The sequence below is a fragment of the Opisthocomus hoazin genome, chromosome 4, assembly GCF_030867145.1.
Source record: "Opisthocomus hoazin isolate bOpiHoa1 chromosome 4, bOpiHoa1.hap1, whole genome shotgun sequence".
NCBI lineage: Eukaryota > Metazoa > Chordata > Aves > Opisthocomiformes > Opisthocomidae > Opisthocomus > Opisthocomus hoazin.
The window spans coordinates 1,028,498-1,049,165 of NC_134417.1; the positions used below are offsets into that span (position 1 = coordinate 1,028,498).

The 20,668-nt window shown below is 41.9% G+C and overlaps 1 protein-coding gene across 1 annotated transcript in view; it reads left to right on the forward strand.

Moving 5' to 3' along the window:
- The window catches only part of LOC104335416 (vesicle-associated membrane protein 3), a 52,151-nt gene extending 42,431 nt beyond the window's left edge, over nt 1-9,720 (forward strand). The window contains exon 5 of the mRNA XM_075417526.1: nt 1,387-9,720. Within this exon, the coding sequence (XP_075273641.1) occupies nt 1,387-1,403 (17 nt within the window). The 3' untranslated portion in view covers nt 1,404-9,720. The remainder of the gene's footprint in view (nt 1-1,386) is intronic.
- The last annotated feature ends 10,948 nt before the right edge of the window (nt 9,721-20,668 follow it).

The following is a 20,668-nucleotide window of genomic DNA, read 5'->3' on the forward strand; positions in this document are numbered from 1 at the left end:
GATTCACCAGGAGGCTGAAGCGTGGATGTGAATTAATTCCCGGCTCTCAAATGACATGCCTTGTACTCGGCATGTTTCCATTTTCCTCTGTCGCTTCAGTAAAAGCGGCTTACAGAATCACCTGTAAACATGACTTAGTGGGTTGAGATACATGTGGCAGTTTGTCTTATGAATGCTGGCACCAGAGTGACCCAGAATAGTTCTAGGGTTTCATAACACTGATATGGGAGGAATGGGAAATGGCTAAATGTTAATTAACTGTATTTACTGGGTACTTAAGGCAACGGCTTCAAGCGAAAGATGGGCCTTTGTTCTGCAGTCTAGTGCAGCAACCTGGAAGACAGTTGTGCAACGGTTGAACTGACTGCTGTGTATGCATGCATCATTGAGCATTATGTGTATCTTAACAAGACAGTGAAAAGCAGAGAAGATAGCTCATAGCTTCTCCTTAGGAGTTAAGGCTGAAATTATGTATAACTAATAACATTGTTTCCCTCCTGGTTTTAAATGTTAGATGCCTGTCCTGGTAAGTTTAGAAACAGACAGCAGGTTCAACATGCCTTAGGTTGGGTTTAGGGTATTTAACCACAAACTTGAGTGCTGCATCATCAAACCCAGGTCCTGGCTCACCATAATGAAGATCTAATGCAAGCTTAGTGAGATTCACATGTGTTTGAGCTCTGGATCTGAAATTATTTTTTCAGTCTGTTTGATCCTTCTGTAATAGTGCGTAAAGGTTGCAGCTTCAGGAAGGACTCTGTGTATTGAACTCAATGAGGTATTTATTTACAGCAGCTCTCAAGTATGTTTAAATCCTGTTGACATCCAGCGTCCATGTGCTGTCACAGACAAGGCCTGCATGGCTTCTCTAGTCACTGATTTGCATGGGAACAAGAGCGTACCCTCCATGCAGCACTGGTTATAGATGCAGGTACATTGGGCAGTTCCTCACAGCAACAAGCTGCCACGGGTGGTGAAATGGCCCAAGCCAGGCTTCCTGCCGTCCTTGGAAGTGGGGCCCTGGAAAAGCAGGCTGGCTCCCTGCTGAAGGGGGTTGCAACATGTGAGACTGCAGATGTTGCTGGAGCTGGGGATGGTGGCTGACATCACCATCAGACCTTACCCTTTCTGTCTTTCGAGCTGTAGTTTCCTCTGCTTTCCACTTCAGTCCCCCCTCTGAACTGCTTTTGAGACAGAAGCAGCATCCCCATTTCAGCTAGGAAGGCGTACGGTGTGCGAGACATGTCGTGATCTTTCAGCAAAGATGTGGTAAAGGTGTTTGCTGTTCTGTGACAGCACACGCTTCTGTGAGATAAGGCGCAACAGTAGCTCTGTAATAACTGTTGGTTTATGTCTTCTTTTTTTCCCTTCTGCTTCCTTTCCCAGTTTATTTCTCCACTTGAAAAAGCAAAGAAGGAAGACTTGGCACAACTTTGTTCGTATCGACCAATGATATCAGTGTTCCTTTGTTGAACTCCAGTTTTTAATTCCTGGTGTCTTGGGATTTTTGCTTGTAATAACCCATAAGCATTCAGTGTGGTGTGTTTTGCAATTCTGTTGTTTCCACAAGAAACTGTACCAGCTAAATACTGCCAAGTAGTTCCATACACTGTCTTATCGCTGTGTCTTAAAATGTGTGTATGCACTGACATTCAGAAACTGTAGTATATGGAAAGCATCCTAAACATCTCGGAATCAGAGAATGCAGCTATGGGGAAGCTCCTGCTTAAAGGACACTGCCAGGTGGATTGGACCCAAACCTAAGGTTGCAGCAAACATTAGGGCCAAAATTCTCAATCTGAGCACCTAAAGTTGGATGGCAAAATCCATTATCAGATGTAACTTTTTGAGGTAGTGAGTATCAGCTGCTCCCATTGGAGAGTGATACTTACAAGTATTCATGTAAGACATCTTATTTCAACTTAGGCAACCAAATGTAGATTTTTGGGCGTTAGCTGTAGTATCCAAGTCTAAAAACATTGCCTGCAGAAAATAAATAGGACCGGATTATCATCTTAACCTCAATATGGAAACCAGGAAGAAAACTGTATGACAACCAAAAAAAGCATTAGCTAGCACAATTTTGAAAAAGCTAAGTGAAATGCAAAAATGGTAACACAAACATCATAAATGACCAAGATACAGACTCTTGCTAAAAACTGAAGGCACTGTTTGTCAGACTTCATGGGACTCCCTCGAATGCCAATCGCCAATACTTACGGCCCTAACTTCAAGCCCATGAACAACTTTGATGATGTCTGTGGCTTCCCAGCAGGATTGTAGGAAGCTACCTCTGCACCATTTTGCAGAAATGGTCCCCACTGTGAGGACTGCTCAAAAATCAGGAAGAAGGTGGTATGGGTAACTAGAGGGAACAGCGGAGAGAGGCCGAGAAAGGGAAGCCGGCCTTGCAAAGCTTTCCTGGAGAAGAGGAAGGCAGAGAAACACTGTTCCAAAGTGGTGGTATTAATAGGCTTTTTAAAAGTGCAATTTAATTTGTGTGTGTGTGTATAGTTCATAAACTATAGCATCGTCTTTGTAAAGTGCTCAGCTGAGATACTTTTCTTACTCAATTAGTTTAAAATAACATTTGATGTAATTAAGAGAAATTATATATTGCGGTTTGAGAGAAAGTTCTTGTATGCTCTTGTTGTAGGCTTTCTCCCAAATGTTGAATTCCTTGTTTTTTTCTTTTTTAAACACCAAATCATAGTTAATCAAACTAAAAATGAATTACCAAATTTTGAGCCAGGAAATTCTGAAAGGGTCTTTTTAGGATAACTCCTTCAGAAGTTCTAAGAAGAATCAGTAGAATTTAAAAAAAAAAAGGTGTTTGTTTTTGTTTTTTTTTTCTTCCCACAATTAGAGTATAGAAATGGTGATAATAGTGTGATAGTGGTGTAAATATTCCCAGTGTGGAGCATCTTTCTTGACATGGTCTTAGATTAAAAAAACACAGACCCCAGACCAGTTCGTTGCAGCGCATGTACATACAGATTGTGCCTAGGTAGAATTTTGCAGAGAATAAGCAACGAATTATTACTTCATATTCACATGTACTGTTTCATATCATTAAGTAGTAAGTGGCCACAGTCTTAATGAAACTTAACTTTCAAAGTAACTAATGTGCTACTGGACTGCCTGGTGTGCCCTATTCAGCCCTTCAGCCCTGTGAGTATATAAACAGTTCTAAAATCCTCATGGGCCAGACAGAAAACTCTGCTGTCGTGAAGGGCCTGACTCCACGAGGTGCCACAACTGAATGCTACGTACAATTGAGCCTTTGCTGCAAAAGGAACAAGCTGTCCAACTTCAGGACCCTTTTTAAACTACGAAGATATTTGGCTAGCTGAGACGAAAGAATTATCTCCGAAGAGTGAGACCCTGCCACGCGCACGCATGTGAGCATGGCTCGATCCTCACAGGACTTCTCTACAGGAGCACTGAAAGGCCTCATGACAGGAAGACAGCTTTCACTGGGGATGGTACAATCAGAAAGGTTACATGCCGGTACAGATCCTTAATGTAGACAGCGTTTTCTCCTGTGAGAGCCTGAACTGACTCCGTAGCTGATACAGCTGCAAATACACATCAACGAGTTTGAATCCGCTAGCGACAAAGATGCAAAGTTTCCAAATGAAACTGTGATGAAACTGATAAAAGGGTGCAAAGCTTACGTCCTCCTAGCTAACTATCTCAATCAAAGTGGGAGCTTTAGGGCAGAGTGGAGAAGAGAAACCGCTGGTTGTGGACTGTGTACTCATTCTCTCCCAGAACAGTAACTAATAGGGATGACCGCTAAACGTTGGTGAGGATTTGCAAGGAAGAGTTTAGTGAAGAAACCCAGCCTCTAGTGGGTTGTAAAATGTTTGTGAAGAGACAATTTTCTCCTGTGTGCTAATGAAGTATGCTAAATTAATGTGTTTAACTCTGAAGTTGTCAGCATATAGTGTGCCTGTGACTGCTCGACATTTGCTAGTTGTGCTGCGCTGGCTGGTTGCAGTCGGTAAGGTGTGACATTTCTAATTCAGCCCAGGAAGCATGAAGAAGTGTGTCCTTCCCTGATGCACAGGCCCAGAGTCAAACTGCTCCTGCAGGTTAATCCTTCTGTAAGGAGAATATGGTAATACAGGACTGTGCAGGGTCAGAGATTGTGCAACACCATCATGTATACATGGACTGGTACAGAGGACAATCTATATACACACAGTTGGAGACCTTACTTGTGTTGAAGCCAGGATTGATTGCTTTCCACTCACTGCCTCTACATTTAAGATGTCCATGCAGTTACAACTGCCTACTTGCAATAGTAAATTTCCCATGAAAAGGTTAACTCCTTGTTTAGTCAGCACTGATTAGAATTTCAGTTACTGGGTAGAACTTCAACTACTACTCTTCATCACTAACTACTGCCTAGGCTTTTACCTTGGACCGGTAAAAAGGCACAAAAGGGCTCCCTTTTACCCACTCCCCAGCAAACCCTCAGGAGGCTGTAAGGGTGATGGCTTTCTGACTGCCATCTTGGGGACTGAACTGAAGATTTTGGTAGCTTTAGCCAGAGTCGAACATTCTTTGAGACTGGCGTATTCTATCCTTAAAAGAAGTGCTTATTCTTCCTCTGATTTCTGAGCTACAGCTGTACGGCTAGGACGCTAGCACGACATGCCATTCAGAACCAGCACGGCTGAAATGGGGTGCTTAGGCGCCGGTCTGTGCTCGTACCACAGCGGCTGTTTGGTTTGCCAACGAGCGCACATTGGCCTCTGAGGTTAAGAAGTGCTACTTGCATCCACCATCCACAGGCCAGTAAGGTCCTGCTTGGGCATTACACCTTCTTCATTCTAATTTAGCTCATCTTGCAAGAACATAAATGTGGCTTTAAACCTAAAAAATTGGTACACAGAACTTGCAGGAGCGAGTAGCGTAGAAGCCTGAAGAGGGACACCTGACCTGATTTTCACTTGGCAACATTACGTAACAGCACAGTCAATCCAACATAGTCCAACATAATCCAATATTATTAGAAAGAGGAGGGGAGAATCTGATAAAGATTCTGAACGTAACCTCGGGTCTGTAAGACAAGTGATTTAGAAATGTGGTCGGTTTGATTTTTAAAGCTGGCACTTGAATTGTATTGGAACCTCCATGATGTTAGCCCCGGGAACAGTTCAGGCAAGTAAAGTACTGGCTTTTTTCTTTTTAAATAGTGATCTGAAATAAGTGACTCACAATGATGGAAGAACAGGACAGTATTAACTGTGCAAGGAACTAATTAGAACAGCCACAGTCTGCTAAGTTTTTGTCTGGATAGCAAGACCTTTTGAAATTCTCCTGTTTCTGTGTCTCATTTCTGTTGCTGCTCCTCTGACATGGCTTCATGTAACTTTAACTTTATAAATAGCTGAGCTACTTCTTGTCTGAATGCAATGGATTTTAGCTCTTAAGAGCACGTTCATGACTTGACGTCTGTGTTAGAGCATACCTGTAAAATAGTGATGTCTGCTTCTCAGAGTGCATCTACCATAGGAGACTCAAACTTCAGGAACTTTTAGAAGCTCAGTTGTTACTCAGCTCTTTTTCATGCTTTTACAGAGTGAGCTTTTCTCTGTTCCATGGGAAGTTATCACCCAGTGGGAGTATGTATAATCTTTTTTTTTCTTTTTTTTATGACAGCGCCTTGGTCACATGTGTTGGTGCTAGACCTTTGGAAAGAAACCAGAGGGCACTCAGGTATGATCCAGGGTTTAGATCTCAACCCTGCTTCTCCTGCCCTTTAAACAGGGAAGAGGACTAAACCAGCAGGCATATAAGGCACTGGGCTCACTCCCAATGTACACAGTGAGTATTGGAGAGAGACCTCGAAGAGACCAAAGTCTCTTTGGTCCGGATTCATGTCCTGACCTGAACTTTAGACCCACATCAGATGGCCCCCTGAGTAGTCAGAAGAGTGAGATGCTCTTCCAGCCGGTTATTCCTCTCACCTGATTTAGGTCCCTCTTGGTAGACAAGATACATTTGAGTATGTGTTTCTTCATACAAGAGAAAGCACAAGCACCCTCAAATTACCTTCTTTAGAAGCAACCAAAAAAGCCAAAGAATGTACCTTGAAAAAAATCAGTTCTATCTAGAGAAATGATTGGCTGAAGATTTCTCAGATGGTGACATGATTTTCTGGAAGGGTACTAGATTGGGATGTATGAAACAATCACACCAGAACCTCACATCAATTGTTCTTTCTTCATCTGGTCTCCTACAGAAACACTTCTCTATTCCACTTCAGGAAAGGATTTTGTTTTCCTCTTCTGCTAATTTCCCTTCCTTATTTCATTAATGTATGCCTCCATTGATGTGCTCCGTAGCTTTTTTCTTCTCCATTGAGAATAAGACTGTCTGCCTTCAAACACAGGCATAAAAAGAGATCTGAGCCACCCGAGGAGTTTACCTTTCTTCCTAATGTACTGACATTTAAAAGCTACATCTTACAATAAAGCAGAAAATCTGTGGCAGTCTGGCTACACGCAGTTTTGGTGGAGTAAACACTTGATTATTCAACAATGAGTCATTTCTGCAGTAACCTCATTCTGTCATGACTGTATCACATCTGTTAACTCTCCAAAGCAAAAATCGTAACCTGTACTGATTTAAAACATGAATACAGCCTCGTGGTTCATACGTAACACTCAACCAAAGAAGCCATGTGCTTTAAGTTTAAAAGGGCAAAGTACTTGTTCTCAAAGAGAAAATATCATAGAGAACAACAAAGATAATTATGAGAAAAAGCTTCCCCATTCTTCAGCTCTCCTCACAATGTCTGGCTTCTCCATTATTCTTCAAGTCTCTCTTCGTTCTCTGAGAAAGCCTTTGTGTTTTTGGAGTGTCGTGTATTTGGAACATAGCATATTGGGGCTAGGGTTGTTCTGCTGCCCTCTGCCATACTGTTATTGCTGACCTCAGCCCGAGCTGAGGCGGGCCTGATTGGAGCAGAACCTCCTCCCCGTAACGCCCTGCTGCCCTCCAAGCAGCCTCCACTGATGGGAAGAGAACACTGGAGGCAGAATATGGCACCTGACCTTAATTTGGGTCATAACAATGTGATACAAAAGAAGGCTCCTGACTGCTAGACAACAGCATCCCCCCCCCCCAATAAGCTGCAGGTTTGTTTAAAGTAAGAGTAAATAACGGCAGCTGCTGCTGTTTTCTTTGTAAGATCAATGTTTGAGACAGTGCATATCATGGAGCCACAAATTCGTAGCTGCACAGTGCATAATTGTTTTCAGAAGTTCAGCTATTAATATTTATAGTAATGACCCAAAAGGTTGCAACAATTTCTCCATTAGTCACAGTAGTGTTGGCTGAACCTGATAATTCAGGGGTCAGCAAGGCTACCGTGCTGCTAGCAAGTATACTAAATAATGCAAGTTCAGCCTTTCATGAAACTTAAAGGGAAAAATGATTCTGAAGAAAAGTAGAAATGTATAGTAAAGGCCATGGGTATACAGTTTAAATTTAAGTATTATTTATCTTTTATTTAAGCAATTAGCAGCTATAAAAATAGTCAGATAATTAGCTTCCAGAGCCTGTTTATTAATGAAAGAATATTTTTTTCTCATTAGAAATGCTAAGTTCAATCTATGTTCCATTTGCTTTTTCCCCAGATTGGAAATTAAATAAAATGCTAATGCAGCTAAGACACACTCACAGGTCTGCACAATAAAATGTGAATGATAGCCCACTACTTGTGAAAAACGTCGTTACTTTGTCTTGTAAATGAAGAGTCCTCCCTCCCCCGACCACATGCGTGGTAAAATATTAGTCATGTTATGTGTATCAGCACCACTGAAAAATTAGAAATTAGTACCTCCTACTCAAGAGCAGGGCTTAAAAACATCCTTTGTCTGTTGCAAAAATACATTTTGAGGGGGAAACACCAAATGTAGAGGTTAAATTTTTATTTGACGACTCCTATTCTTTTTTCCTCCCCCTTTCTGAAAGAAGTGCTTATATACGTAGATGGGCATTTGCCATTTGGGTGATGTATTCTCTTTCCAAGTATGAGAGAGATGAAACATAGCCAGTCTCTACTGTGAGCAGCCTTTAGTTTGTTTTGCAGCATAAAAAGTTCTCTTAGTGGCACTATATGAACTCTTATTATAAACTTGTTTTAGTCATTGCAGGAAATGAGTTTGTAGCTAGCTAATTTAGTATTTTCCATAATGAGTTGTGCTTGAGTCTTAACACGGACAAGCAGCCTCTGGAGGTGCTATCAAATCAGTTCAGTACTGTAGACTTAAAATGGACAGATGGTTGAGTATTTCACACTCTCTGTCCCAGAGTGAAGAGCAAAGCATGTCCTGTTCTGGAAGCAACTTCAACATGTGCTTAAGCACATCCAGAATTTCCATTCTCTGTTGAAGACAACAAAAAGCCCTCATTCATCTTTACTAAATCCAGGCCTGATACGGAATCCGTGCTATGTGCTAATTCAGAAGAGGAAAAGCCTTTCCTTTGAATGATAGAAAAATTAGGTTAGAAAGGACCCCTGGGGTTTATCTCGTCCGACCTCCTGCTCGAAGCAGGGCTACCTCTGAGGCTGGAGCAGGTTGCACAGGGTTTGTCTTCATGAGTTTTGAAAGTCTCCAAGGCTGGTGATTCCACAGTGAATTCTGCCATTGGATATATTCTCTGCCCTACCAAGGTTGATAAAAGTGCAGTAAGCACATTTTTAAGTGTATGTGGTTTATGGTTTTGCCTTTTTGTTTTTGTGAACTGATCTGATTAGAGTCAAATTCAGATCTAGTGGGAGTAAGTGCAACCCCTATTTTTCAAAGAGCTTCCACTGACATCAAGAATTTTTCTTTCATTCTCTCATTTACGTTGGACTAAGCGAGATCTGATCACGCTGAGGATATCAGTGCATTCTCTCCCTTCTGGGTGTGTGAAGCTTGTTCCTCTGTACCGAAGCTGAGGATAGGCATAGGGTCAGATTCAGGACATCTGGTAAAGTCTAGTTCTGTACTGTCTGAGGTCAGTGACAAAACCTTGATTGGCTACTAAGTTGCTAGACTGGCACCAAAGAAAGAAGAGGATTTACTGAGATTGCTATTTCTCCTCACAAGTCACCTTAGCAATGCCACCCTTCTTTCAAATGCTGCTGGAATGGCACTGCAAAACAAAAACCTTTCTTCTGCCTCCTCCCTTTTGATTCTTCAAGCTTTACTTCCTCTAATAGGAATAACCAGAAATAAGTTTTCAGCTGCCCTTTTAAAAACTAAAGTCCAGACCAAATCTTCAATTGCAGCCTTTTCAAGGCCATGCAGTAGTGTTCAGCTGTGTAGTAATGCACTCAGAAAGGATCTGAAAGTCTGTGCTGAGAACAGCATCTCTCACCCCATAGACACAGCTGCACTGAGCAAGAAACTGATTTGTGCCTCTACAGAAAACATTCCATTTGCATCTTACTAGAGCTACCGGGGGAGGAAAAATAACGTTGTGGAGACCAGGAAATTTCTTAAAGTGCTTTACCTGGAGGTCAGTGGAATTCCATTTATAAATGATGAATGCATGCATTTTGATGCTAAAATTGTGATGACTTACAAAGTTTGATATTACTGTACTTTTCTGTGGACAGTGATTTTTTTTGAGATGGTGAACATATTTTCCAAGAATATTGTAGACAGTTGTAACATGTATGATTGTGCCAATAAATCTTGTTTTAAGAAATTGCTTTTTGTATCATTTCTGTTCCCAATACACACAGTTTAAGCACAGTTAAGCAGCTTCAGCTTTCATTCCCTCTCTGTGTTAAGTGCTAAAGACTTCTGGAAATTGAGATTTTCTAATTCACACTGAGTTTTTATATATTCAGTCTAATAGGAAAAAAACAACTTCTGTTGTATAAACAGTAAGAACTCTGTACAAAAAGTTGGAGGGGAGAGAGCGGTACAACCATTCAAGAATTGTGAAGAGGAGCAGATGGGAGAATATGTTTCGTGCATTTGACCTTATTCTTAACTTTCTTCATGATAACATGTGTTTTCCTGGTAACAGAGCACAGTTAACTCAGGGAACTCATTGCCATGAGATACTGTTAGTTCACAAATGTGGTGTACTTTGGACACATTTTTTAAATGAAGAAAGAAGGATTCTCTGTGAGAGGGATACAGACTCTCTTGCAGGGTCATCTTTAGCCTTAACTTGAAACAGCTGGTGCTGGCCACTAATGTGAGGGCTTAGTGGGGCATGGTAACTGTTGCCATCATTATTCCTAATGAGGAATTAAGCTCTTTGAAGGGACAAGAGTTGGAAGCTGCTTTTCTCACCCTCCTAGTGACTACACTTACATTTTAAAGTGTATAAGCATCACAGTAACTCCTGGGTAGCTCTGCACCTTCATGCCTATGGGGTGTTATTAACAGCTCTTCTAATTTTGTTGCAAACCAACTCAGCTCATTAAAGGGCACAGTATCATCTTTCCCCGCCCAAACGCACCAAAACCAGGTAACATCAAGATGCCCTCTTGCATGACAGTGCTTTATTAGTAAAACTATAGATTTTTTTCTTGGTAACTCTTAGCATGCTTGGCAATAAATTGTGGGCACTTTTAGTCTATATGAAGGAGCTAGGAAAAAGCAATCATTGATTTCATATAGTGCATATTGTGGTCTACATGAAATAGCAAATAAGGACTGAGAAGGTGAATTAGGTAGTCCTGGTTACTATCTGGGAACAGTGTATTGTTCTTACTCTTTTGTTTGCTATTTTTCTTCCATTTGACTAGCCCACGTGCTCCTCAGTCATCCTGACAGTCCATCTCTGCACAGCTGCCACTTCCATCACTTATGATTGGGACAGCAGTCAGTACTCCGGTCCAAGCAAAGGCTCGATAAATGGGCAAACATTTCGCTGTCTGTATTAAAGAAACCTGAAACATCCTACTACCGTGTTAGTATTTCTCACAACTGCGTTTACCCTCCCGCCTCCATGGCAGTCATCCTAATCATCCTGTGTTCCACCTGTTGCTTTTTCTTTTAATCTCTTACCTCTGTAGTTTAGGACCAACAAAATTGCCATTGGTGAAACAATAGTAAGCACTATCCTCAAGGATGAATTTGATCCAAATTCTCTTGCCTCTACCACCGAAAGAAATCCTAGTGATAGCTCCGTTGCCTAGCGAGGTGATAGCGAGGTGGCTGGAGACACTGCCTATGGCAGGCAATCAGCTAACAGTTTTATTGCAGTCTTTTGTTTCCCTCAAACGTCTCAAAGTTTCAGTGACTTTTTTTCCCCCAGAGGTGTTAATATACCAAAAGTCAAACTCTGGCTTACTGCACTCACCAGCTTCAGCATTTCTTGACCACTCAGACATCTCTGTTTTCTTTAAACACAAATTCCAGTTGAAAATGCTATTATTCTTGAGATGCCTAGGGTTCACAGCTAGATGGAAAAAATACAGTAGCAGTCTTTGTTGATGAGAAAAGGCACCTCAGCTGTAGGCAAAAGCAGTACCCTCAGGTCTGTGTTTAATCCAGATGAAGACCCTGCCCACATATTCTTCTGCAGCTGACCCTAGAACCTGAAGCCCTACAGAGGCAGAAAGCCAAGCTGGCTGTCTACGCAGCATTGCTGCATTTTGGTGGAGCTGTGCCCGTTATGAGCTTCCCTATTATACGTAGAGAGCCCTTCAGCACGTAACCTGTCTGCTCTTATTTGACTCGGACACAAGAGAGGAATCAAACCTCAATCCACCCAAACTAGCAGCTTCTGTTCCTGATTGTTTTCTCTTTGCAGACTATAGCAGAATCTGTGGGAGCTTCTGACAGAGATTTGTGGAACCTCTCTCTCCTCCTCAAAAGGTGTTGACAAGAGCGGGCACATCTCTAAGTATCTGCAGTGCCAGAAAGATGGGTTTTCAGGTTTTAGCTGGCCAGCAGTGCCTGCCGCAGTGCTCTGAATCGTGGCTGTGCCAGGCTCGGGGGCAGCGAGCCAGCCGAGCAGTGACCACCCTCCATCACACTGCCTGGGCAGTGCCGAACAGAGGCAGCTGGCACAGGCAGCATCGCCCTCTGACAGCACGGGCACTGTCAGTCACCGCTTGTCGTTCTAGTGAATTTATTTCACAAATGATGCCAATAGAGACTAACAGTGTCAGACTTCATCTCAAATGTAAAACAGATTTGGTCACAATTTGTCTATACGGCATTAAACTGCATTGTCCATCCCTTAGCTTAGCCATTCTGCTGTAACCAGTATTCATTTTAACAGTTTTTCAGATCTCTCTTTCATCCCCTGTACATCAGTTACTTCAGCCCAGGCATCAAATTTCTCAAGCATTCTCAAACTAAACGGCGTTTTCCTTTGTGGTTTCGGCATTGTCTCATTCTCCCTCTCTGCTTCTTCCCACCTGTTCTCTCTTTCATGGTGCTGAAAGAAATACTGTTCTCCCTCTTGTCTACAAGAGCTATTACTTCTTCAATAATTTCATTTAACTCTTGTGTTCCCCATCTTCTCTATGGAAAAAAGAAATCAGAAGATCTGGGTTTAGCCACAACAGTTGCACACTTTGACTAAGCTCTCGAGATCTTTGTATTCTGATGCTTCCAGGGCTGCCTCCTACATGCTGGCGTTCTCTGGTTTGGTGTTGCCCAGGGTGACTGAACAAACACATTGTCCCATTTGTCCTTAATAAACTCTTTCAACACTTGTTTGAAACACAAGTGTCTAATATAAATGCACCTTTGTCTTAGAAGGAAAGACTCTAAGGTTCTCTTGTGTTTTAGGTCTTTCTTGTACTCTTGCAAGCATCAGAAAACACCGCGTCAATGTGGAGAAGTGCCTGTTGACGCCTTCATGGCACATCTCTGAAGTCAGGAGCCAATACGAAGCATGTTGCCTGCAGCTCCCTGTACAAAGGCTCCCTGCGTCATGTGCTGCATGGGAGTGACCTCACCAGCTGAGCAGAGCTACCGAACCAGTTACAGATGCAGTCTGACAGCCATAGAACAAACATGACTCATTTAAGAACATTCCCTGCCTTCCCTTTTAATAACTGGTTTCACCAAAGTCAGTAAAGTAGAACTGCAGGGAGAACAAAGAGTTCTTCAGTCAGCCCTGTGCAGCATTCTCGCACGGCACTTACTCCGCTGCAGGAGGATGTTTGACACGCGCTGTTTTTGCAACAACTGTCCCTCTACAGCGATGCTCCTCTGACGACGTCAGAGCCCCCACAATGTCATGACCTCCAGCAGCAGATACTAATGCGCCAATACTAACAATACTAATACCAATACTAACAGATCTATGTCCTGGATTTAAAACCAAAAAGCTTTGAAAACACAAAATGTTGGTGTGTTCAGGAGAGGTCATCACCCCTGATGATGACAATAATAATTATGTGGAGATGAGAACAGAGTTCTGCAAATAAGCAGATTTGTGTCTAGTTTGACCAAGCTATCAAGGCTCGGTTGTGTAACTTCACATCCAAGAGTGCTCAACTTCCACGCTTGGTTTTCTTAAAAAGGGGCTAAGAAATTAATTCCCGCTATGTCTTTGCTTCTCTGCCTTGTGGTGTATCAATAATCACTTTGGTAAAGCTGTTTTTGAGAAAGTAGATAATAGAAATTATGTCAAGGTAAACTTTGAAAATTTGAACTTTATTTGTGAAATATTTTTGGTATTATAAAATCTCAACTCCACTGATGCCAACAACAACAACAATCTTGATTATATAAGTGGAACTAAGGCTTCATCTCAAATTAAGCTATTACAACATGCAAATAGCAGCATAATTTTCTGGCTATGCAATACATCATTGCTCTTACTAGGTCTTCTCCTATTGTTTTGATTTGATTGTAGTGGACTGACCCTACATAATTAACTTGCAGTGGCATCCCAAGATGAAAACAACAGAGTGCATTCACTTCACTACTAATGGCTGTGTCTAGATGGGCACAGTGGAATTTTCAAGTATATTTTGTTAATGGTCTCCCTGCACAATTTGTTGTACAATAATCCACCACGTGGCTAGGGAAAGTTTGTTCAAATAGATTTGGCTTCTGTAACTGACATCCATGTTAACTCAGTGTGAATTACAAGATGCTCCATCTCAAGATTTGAGGCCTGGTGACTTCTAACGGCCTCCTGACATGTTGTGGAATGCCATGTCTCAGGTCTTGAGCACTGACCTGTATTTCTGAGGCACCCAAGTCCAAGCTTTAATGGTCAAGTCGGCAGTGATGTAATAGCTTTTAGACAGTGACACAATGCGCTTTAACTGCATTTCAGAGCTTGAGAAGGCGAGATGTTGTCTCAGTAGACAGGCAGTGTATGACAAGAAAAGTTGTTCATTGGTTATTAGGTTCCAGTGAAGTACAAAATCTGTAATTTTAAAACTGTCCCTTTTTTGGTCTGCTTTCTGATGTGCCTTGAAGAGCAGCACACGCATGCTCTCCGACTACGCCGAAACACCTCAAATTCTGCTGGTGTTCAGACCTATCTTGTTCCTTCTAGAGGCAAAGGCAAGGAAAGGCTTAAATTGGCCTGACTGATTTGTAAATTCTTTGCCTTGCAGGTAGGGACAAACTGACAGCTTAGTTTTAAAGTTGTTACGTTTTTAGTTTTGGTAAAGTTGCTTAAATGCCACAGTAAGTAACTTACTACATACTATACGTGGCAGGGGGGTGGAAATTCTGCTGAAACTCAAATTTGCATTCCATGCTGCAAGAAGAGATGTGCACATGCCTTGGACTAATTCACGTTAGAAGAGCAGAGATGATAAAACTTAGCAACTCATTTTGGTTAACAGCTGAAGTAGATTACCCTAGTGTTTAAATACAACTCATTAGGTTTAGTCAAAACACATGTTGGTTTTATTACTCCTCTTAACATGAGCCATACACAAACTAAAAAAGTAGATATAAAGTTTTTCTGTAGAGGGAAATTATTCTCTCTCTGGTAGTCACGAGCAGGAGAAGACCAAAGGAAATACTTCAGCAAACTTGCTAGGCACCAGCCGCTCAGGAGGGTACCAGCTGCAAGGACTGCAGTAGAGACCAGCCTGCCCAAAGCTGCTTTGTGCTAACGGGCTGAGGAACGTCCTCGCAGAGCGGGCTAAAGGCCTCAGCACTGACCGAGCAACTTGGGTGGGCTTTGCTTCCGCATGGAGCTCTGTACCTATCCAGGGAGTTCCTGGTATTTTAAAGCTGGCTTGAGTGTGTCTTCACAGGCTGTCCCTACAATGCAGCTGTACTCTAAGGCTGCCCCAAGTCGCTGTTTTCTCTGCACCGTATTCATTTAAAAAAGAACACGAATGCTATTACTGCATGAGAGGAACCAGCCTCCCTAACTAAGCACTGATTTTTTCAGTGTTAAATCAAGCCAGCAAAGGCTACCAGCATTATTAACAACAATAGCGGGTTAGCAATGCACTGTGAAAGAGCAGAGCTGGGGGCACAAAATAATCATCGTAAATTACCCAGATTGATAAAAGGGCTGAAAGGCAGCTGGATATGTTTTTCAGACCCACTAGAAAAAAAGAAAAGAAATCGTGATGCTTACTCAGTTTTCTACCCAGCCACCAAGGAAACCATGCGCCCCACAGCATTTTTATAATTGCCTATAGGAGGCATATTTCATGGCTCTGCTCTTTTGGCAAGGTAAGATTTCTTTCAATCTTCTTGTTTTGCTCTAACTACCCCTTTTTTCTCAGATATATTTCCTTAGCTTTCCTGTAGCGCAGTGCCTTAAGATGACAGCAAGCTTGCCTCTAATGAGCAAAAATTAGCTAATTGCTTAGGATTACTAATTCCTGCTTCCCTTTTATGCCCTTTAACATTTCTCCTTTAAGGAATGTAAGGGTTCTTTTTCCCTTTTGACTAAATTAATCTGCTTGTTTAATTTCTTCTATTGTGTAGTTACACAACAGAAGCATTGAATTCCAAAGTTCTCCTACTGCTAACAGAGTATCATGTTACAAGTGGATAGAATGTGTCTCATTATGACAATGAGTACTATATTTTAGTGGTTTTCTGTGTAAATAAGGCTCGTGATCACTTTGATTCTGTCTGCTTGCTTGCCTTTCCCCATTCATCTGAGAACTTCAAATTTATTGGCCAGGTCTACAAATGTGACAGACAGGAAGAAGTCCCAAGGATATTTCAGCTACATAATTTCCAAGAAATTATATACCTGGGGCATCAGGTAGATGAAGAAAGACTCCCTAGACCTTCAGTGAGGAAAGGACTGTAGTTAAGCTCTTATCAATTAAACACCAGATAATCCACAAATATGGGAAAGATTTCTGCTCTCTTTGTTTACGTTACTGTCTTCTTCGGAGCAAATTCCCAAAGCTATTTAAATCAATAGAATTTGTATCAGTCCTTCACTCCTTGGTGCTGGGGATCAATGACAGGGCGCAAAGTGAGCAGTCCTTTCTCTTTTTCTTTTGATTCCTTATCAGAAATTTCAGATCTTTTTATGGATATAATCCATGAAACTGCTTAGTGAAGTATCTTGAACTGACTTGGTCCACAAGGGACTTCTGCAGTGCCTGAAAGGCTTATTCAAATCCCTACTTTGTTTTCCAGTAGTGTGGCCAGGTACGTCAGGCTTCTCCTCCTGAAGCAAACTCAGCCAGTCAGTATACACCCTCTCCTGAAAACAAAACCAAGCTTCCACTGACTTCAGCAGCAGCAACGTTCAGTTCAAAACAGCTCACGTGTGAACTAATGCTGGAAAACTAATTGAGGCAGAACAGTAATGGGAAACTCAATCTGAAAATGAAATGTTTTTAATTAAGAGACACTCTTCAGAATTATAGAGAAAGAGGCTCTTTCTCGTTTAAAATTTGGCTTTTCCTTCCTCGCCGACTATAAATCACTGATCTATAATGAGTGTTCTTAGTAGAAGGAATGCCTGATTGTCTGGTTTAAGCTATGCCTGCGCAGCAAAGAGAGCTGTAGGTGTGTTGGAACAGTTTCTAGCTAGTCTGCTACTTAGCATCCAATTTCTTACAAATGTTTCTGTTATAATCTGCTGCTTAAAAATGAGGACAAATTAAGGAGGAAGTGTGCCTCTAAATTCTTTGTAGCTAAGAGCAGCAGTGTGACCCTGTGGCACAATGACTGGGAGCTTACCTGGGAACAAGAAAGAGCCCAGCTCCGATCCTGTGCCAAGACCTAGTCCAACATTTTATGTAATGACTTTTTAATAAAGATTGCATAAACGCTCACTGGTGGGAAAGCCAGTACACAGATCTTGTCTCTCTGTCCTTATGCTACTTTTAACACAAGGTGTGTGTCTCGTTCCATTTTTGCAAGAGACTGGTAACACTTCGTTCTACTGACGCGAGTCCAAAAGGAGACCATAAATGTGATGGAGGGCAGTAAACACACTTTAAACCAATTTAAACCAGTACCAAGAGTGTGCACAGGAATCCATGGTTGTGGAGAGTCAAGGGTTGGGATACACTGTGTTACAGGCCCAGCACCAGGTCATAGGCCTGGCTGCTTAGGTGTGTGTTGAGGAATCCAGGTGCCTGAAGGACATCTGCTACATGTGGCCACGTTTAATCCAGAAAGTAGCATGCCTCGGGTACCAAAAGCCGTGGAAATGCTATCCTGCTGTCTCGTTGCCTTTAAAAGAGCTGTCCCACGTCCTGTCCATGCCATGCACGGACTCAGAAGCGTACTTTCTCACCAGGGGATGGGATTCAGTTGCTTAACAGGCAGGAAACTAACTCGGAAAGCTTTCTGACAGATGAACAAATTGAACTGGCTCACTGAGGGGCCAAGGAAGTAGCAGAGTGGGCAAAAGGAAGGGTCAAGACCACATAACTATCAGCACATGGCAGCAAGATGGTAGTGGTGGCAGGGATGGGGTGAAGAGCAGCACTGCCTCTCCCCTTCATGAAAGCGAAATGTTAGACCAGCTCAGAAACTTTGTGAAAGCTGTCTTCGGGATCTAAGTCCGGATGGTTTTGAAGTGAACCCCTGCCTGATGTAGTCACTTCCTTTCAGGGCAGCAGAGGGTGTGTAAACCCAACACAGCAGGCAGGAATGAGGATGCACTCTTCTGTCTGGCATCTCTTACTAGCCCTCTTATGCTAGTCTAAGGACATGCAAATTGCATTTTAAGTGCCTAACTCTGTAACTGCATGTACAATAGGTCTTGGACCCTTGGTCCAACTTAAACCATGTTCTTCCATCCTGTTTTGTTTTGGCTTTTGTGCTCCTGCAGCTGTGATGTGATCCAACGAAAAACTTCTTTCATGGGATGTTCTCAGTCAAATCAGTTTCCTAATCTGGCTGGCAGTACAGTTGCATAACCTCTAATTTTTAACTCAGTGGAGGTGGTAGGACTGTTCCTTCTGACGGATGTGTAAGGCCTTTGATCACCTTAGGCAGACTGTGAAATCACAAACCAGCGCCCTCCGAGTTATACTGGAAGCTTAAACCCCCTTTTCAGCACTGTGGATTCAATTTCAGGCTCTCTTCAGCGTTCTGTGAGGCTGACTGCAGAGAAATAGTTGCCAATACACACTTAACAGCAGGATCCCAAATCTGGAGTGCTCAGAGATGTATTTTGCTTCTGAAATCATGTTAACGGACTTGGGGATCAACACATGAAGTTACAGTGATGAGACACCCCTTCCATTTGTATCCTTCTAATCATTTTGAAATAGAACAATTCAGGGCTCCTTCATGTGTCACTGTTCAAGATACTTGGAACTTACAATTACACTAAAGCTGCCAACAGAAACTGACTTTAATAAAAATAACTAGAAAACCGTAAGAATAGGGACAGAATGAAAAACGATATTCCCCAGAACTCTTTAGGAAAAGTTTTCTGGCTGCAGGACAGCCATACACCCATCCTTGCAAAGGCTGTCTGAGCTGCAGCACTTATCAGGAACTTGCTGCCTGAGTTGGAGTTCTTCATCACTTTTGTTACGTTCCTTTACATTTTAATCAAAGAGTTTTCAAGACTGTATGGATATTGCTATCTTTCTGCTTGTTATGGTTTGTTCCTACACTTTGTAATGCTTTCAGAAAAACCTGTCCATATATTCACTGGTAACGAGGAAAGTGGTTTTTTTCCGTCCCTCATCCTTTGTCTGTACAGACAGGAACAGTGACGCCTTTAGCTCATTAGCAAAAAAGCCTTTCCGGATCTTTGCAAGAATCAATGACTCCTAGCGTCACTGCAAATGATGAGTAATTAGACTTAGGAAATGAAGAATTATATGTGGGCTCCAGCTGCAAAATATTGATTTTTTTTTTGTTTTTTTGAGCAATATACAGTTCCATCAGTGCTGCACTATAACTTACAACAGGTAACTTCTGCAAGTGGACAAGTCGATAGGGAAGCATAGTGACTTGAAAAAGACGAACACTCTTTCTTTAACGGTAAGCAAACCCAAGCAAGCAATCCTCAGACAGCCTTTCAGGAAGTCTCCAATTCACTTCTTTTTCCTTCACATTGAAAGACTTGATTCTTTCTCCCCCCCAAATGCTGATACTGTCAATATGCTGCTGCTTATCAGAACTGATTGAAATACTTTGTTAAGCAAAAATTCTGTTTTTTTAAGTGTGCTGGGAAAAGGTTCAGCATTTTGTGTGTGTGTGTAAAGTTCTGGTAATATTGGAAAGTGCGAGAAGCAGGGGGAGTTTCATAAAAAGAAGCTTTTCAAAATGACTTTTTTTCCACATAAAATCCTTGCAGGAAAAAAAAAGAAAAAAGAGAAGGCCCAGTTCTACCAATTTATCTTTTGTGACTTCAGAAAGATACTATGCTGGAAAAAAAGCTAGGCAAGGAGGAGGTTCAACAGCACGGGGAAACTACATATCAGCAGTGCGGTTCGAGCAATGCGAGTTGTGCAGTTAAAAGAAAATGGCAAGGCCCAAACCTGCCTGCATATGGCTGGACCCTACTGCAGGTGGCCTGCTGTCTCCCATGGTGTTTCGTACAGACAGGTATTTGCCGTGCAAAACCAAATGAGGGAGCCAGGTAGAATTTAAGGCAGGACAGTGCCCACCTCACCAACCAAAATCCGCTTTGGATGAATGTTAGTGTGAGATGTGGTGTGCTACATGGTGAAACAGATGTAAATAAAGGGCTTGCTTTATATGGGAATATTTTGTTCTCACCATGTTCCAAGAGTTACAACTGAATCGGAAAAAAAATAAACAAAGCTGGAAAAAACCCACAACCATTTTAATGTTTTTGTTACAATCTTTTTTTGTGTACGCACACGCAAACATATTTTACTCATGCTGCTATTAAAACCCTTATGCTGTAGCTACTTACTAGGTAGAGTGACCTTGAAATCAGAACAAACAATTTTGTCCTGTAGCATTTTGTAATCATTTTCTTTTCCTTTGTTTCTTAGCAGATGAGCCATTGAGTCAGTAGTAATATTAACTCCTCCAGAAGCCATGCGTCTGCCTTCTTGTTATCTCATAGTGGTGTTGCCTGGAATAATTTCTATCTATACATGTGATTGCAACTTCTGGAAAATTGGCACAATAGAAAAATTTGGACTGAACTGGGAACTGGAACTGGGACTGAAGATGCACAATCGTATTTTGAGTAACACTGTTTTCCCCCGTTTTTGGTAAATTAAACAGAAAGCTATAAACACTAAAAGGTGGTGGGGATAGAACTTAAAAATTAT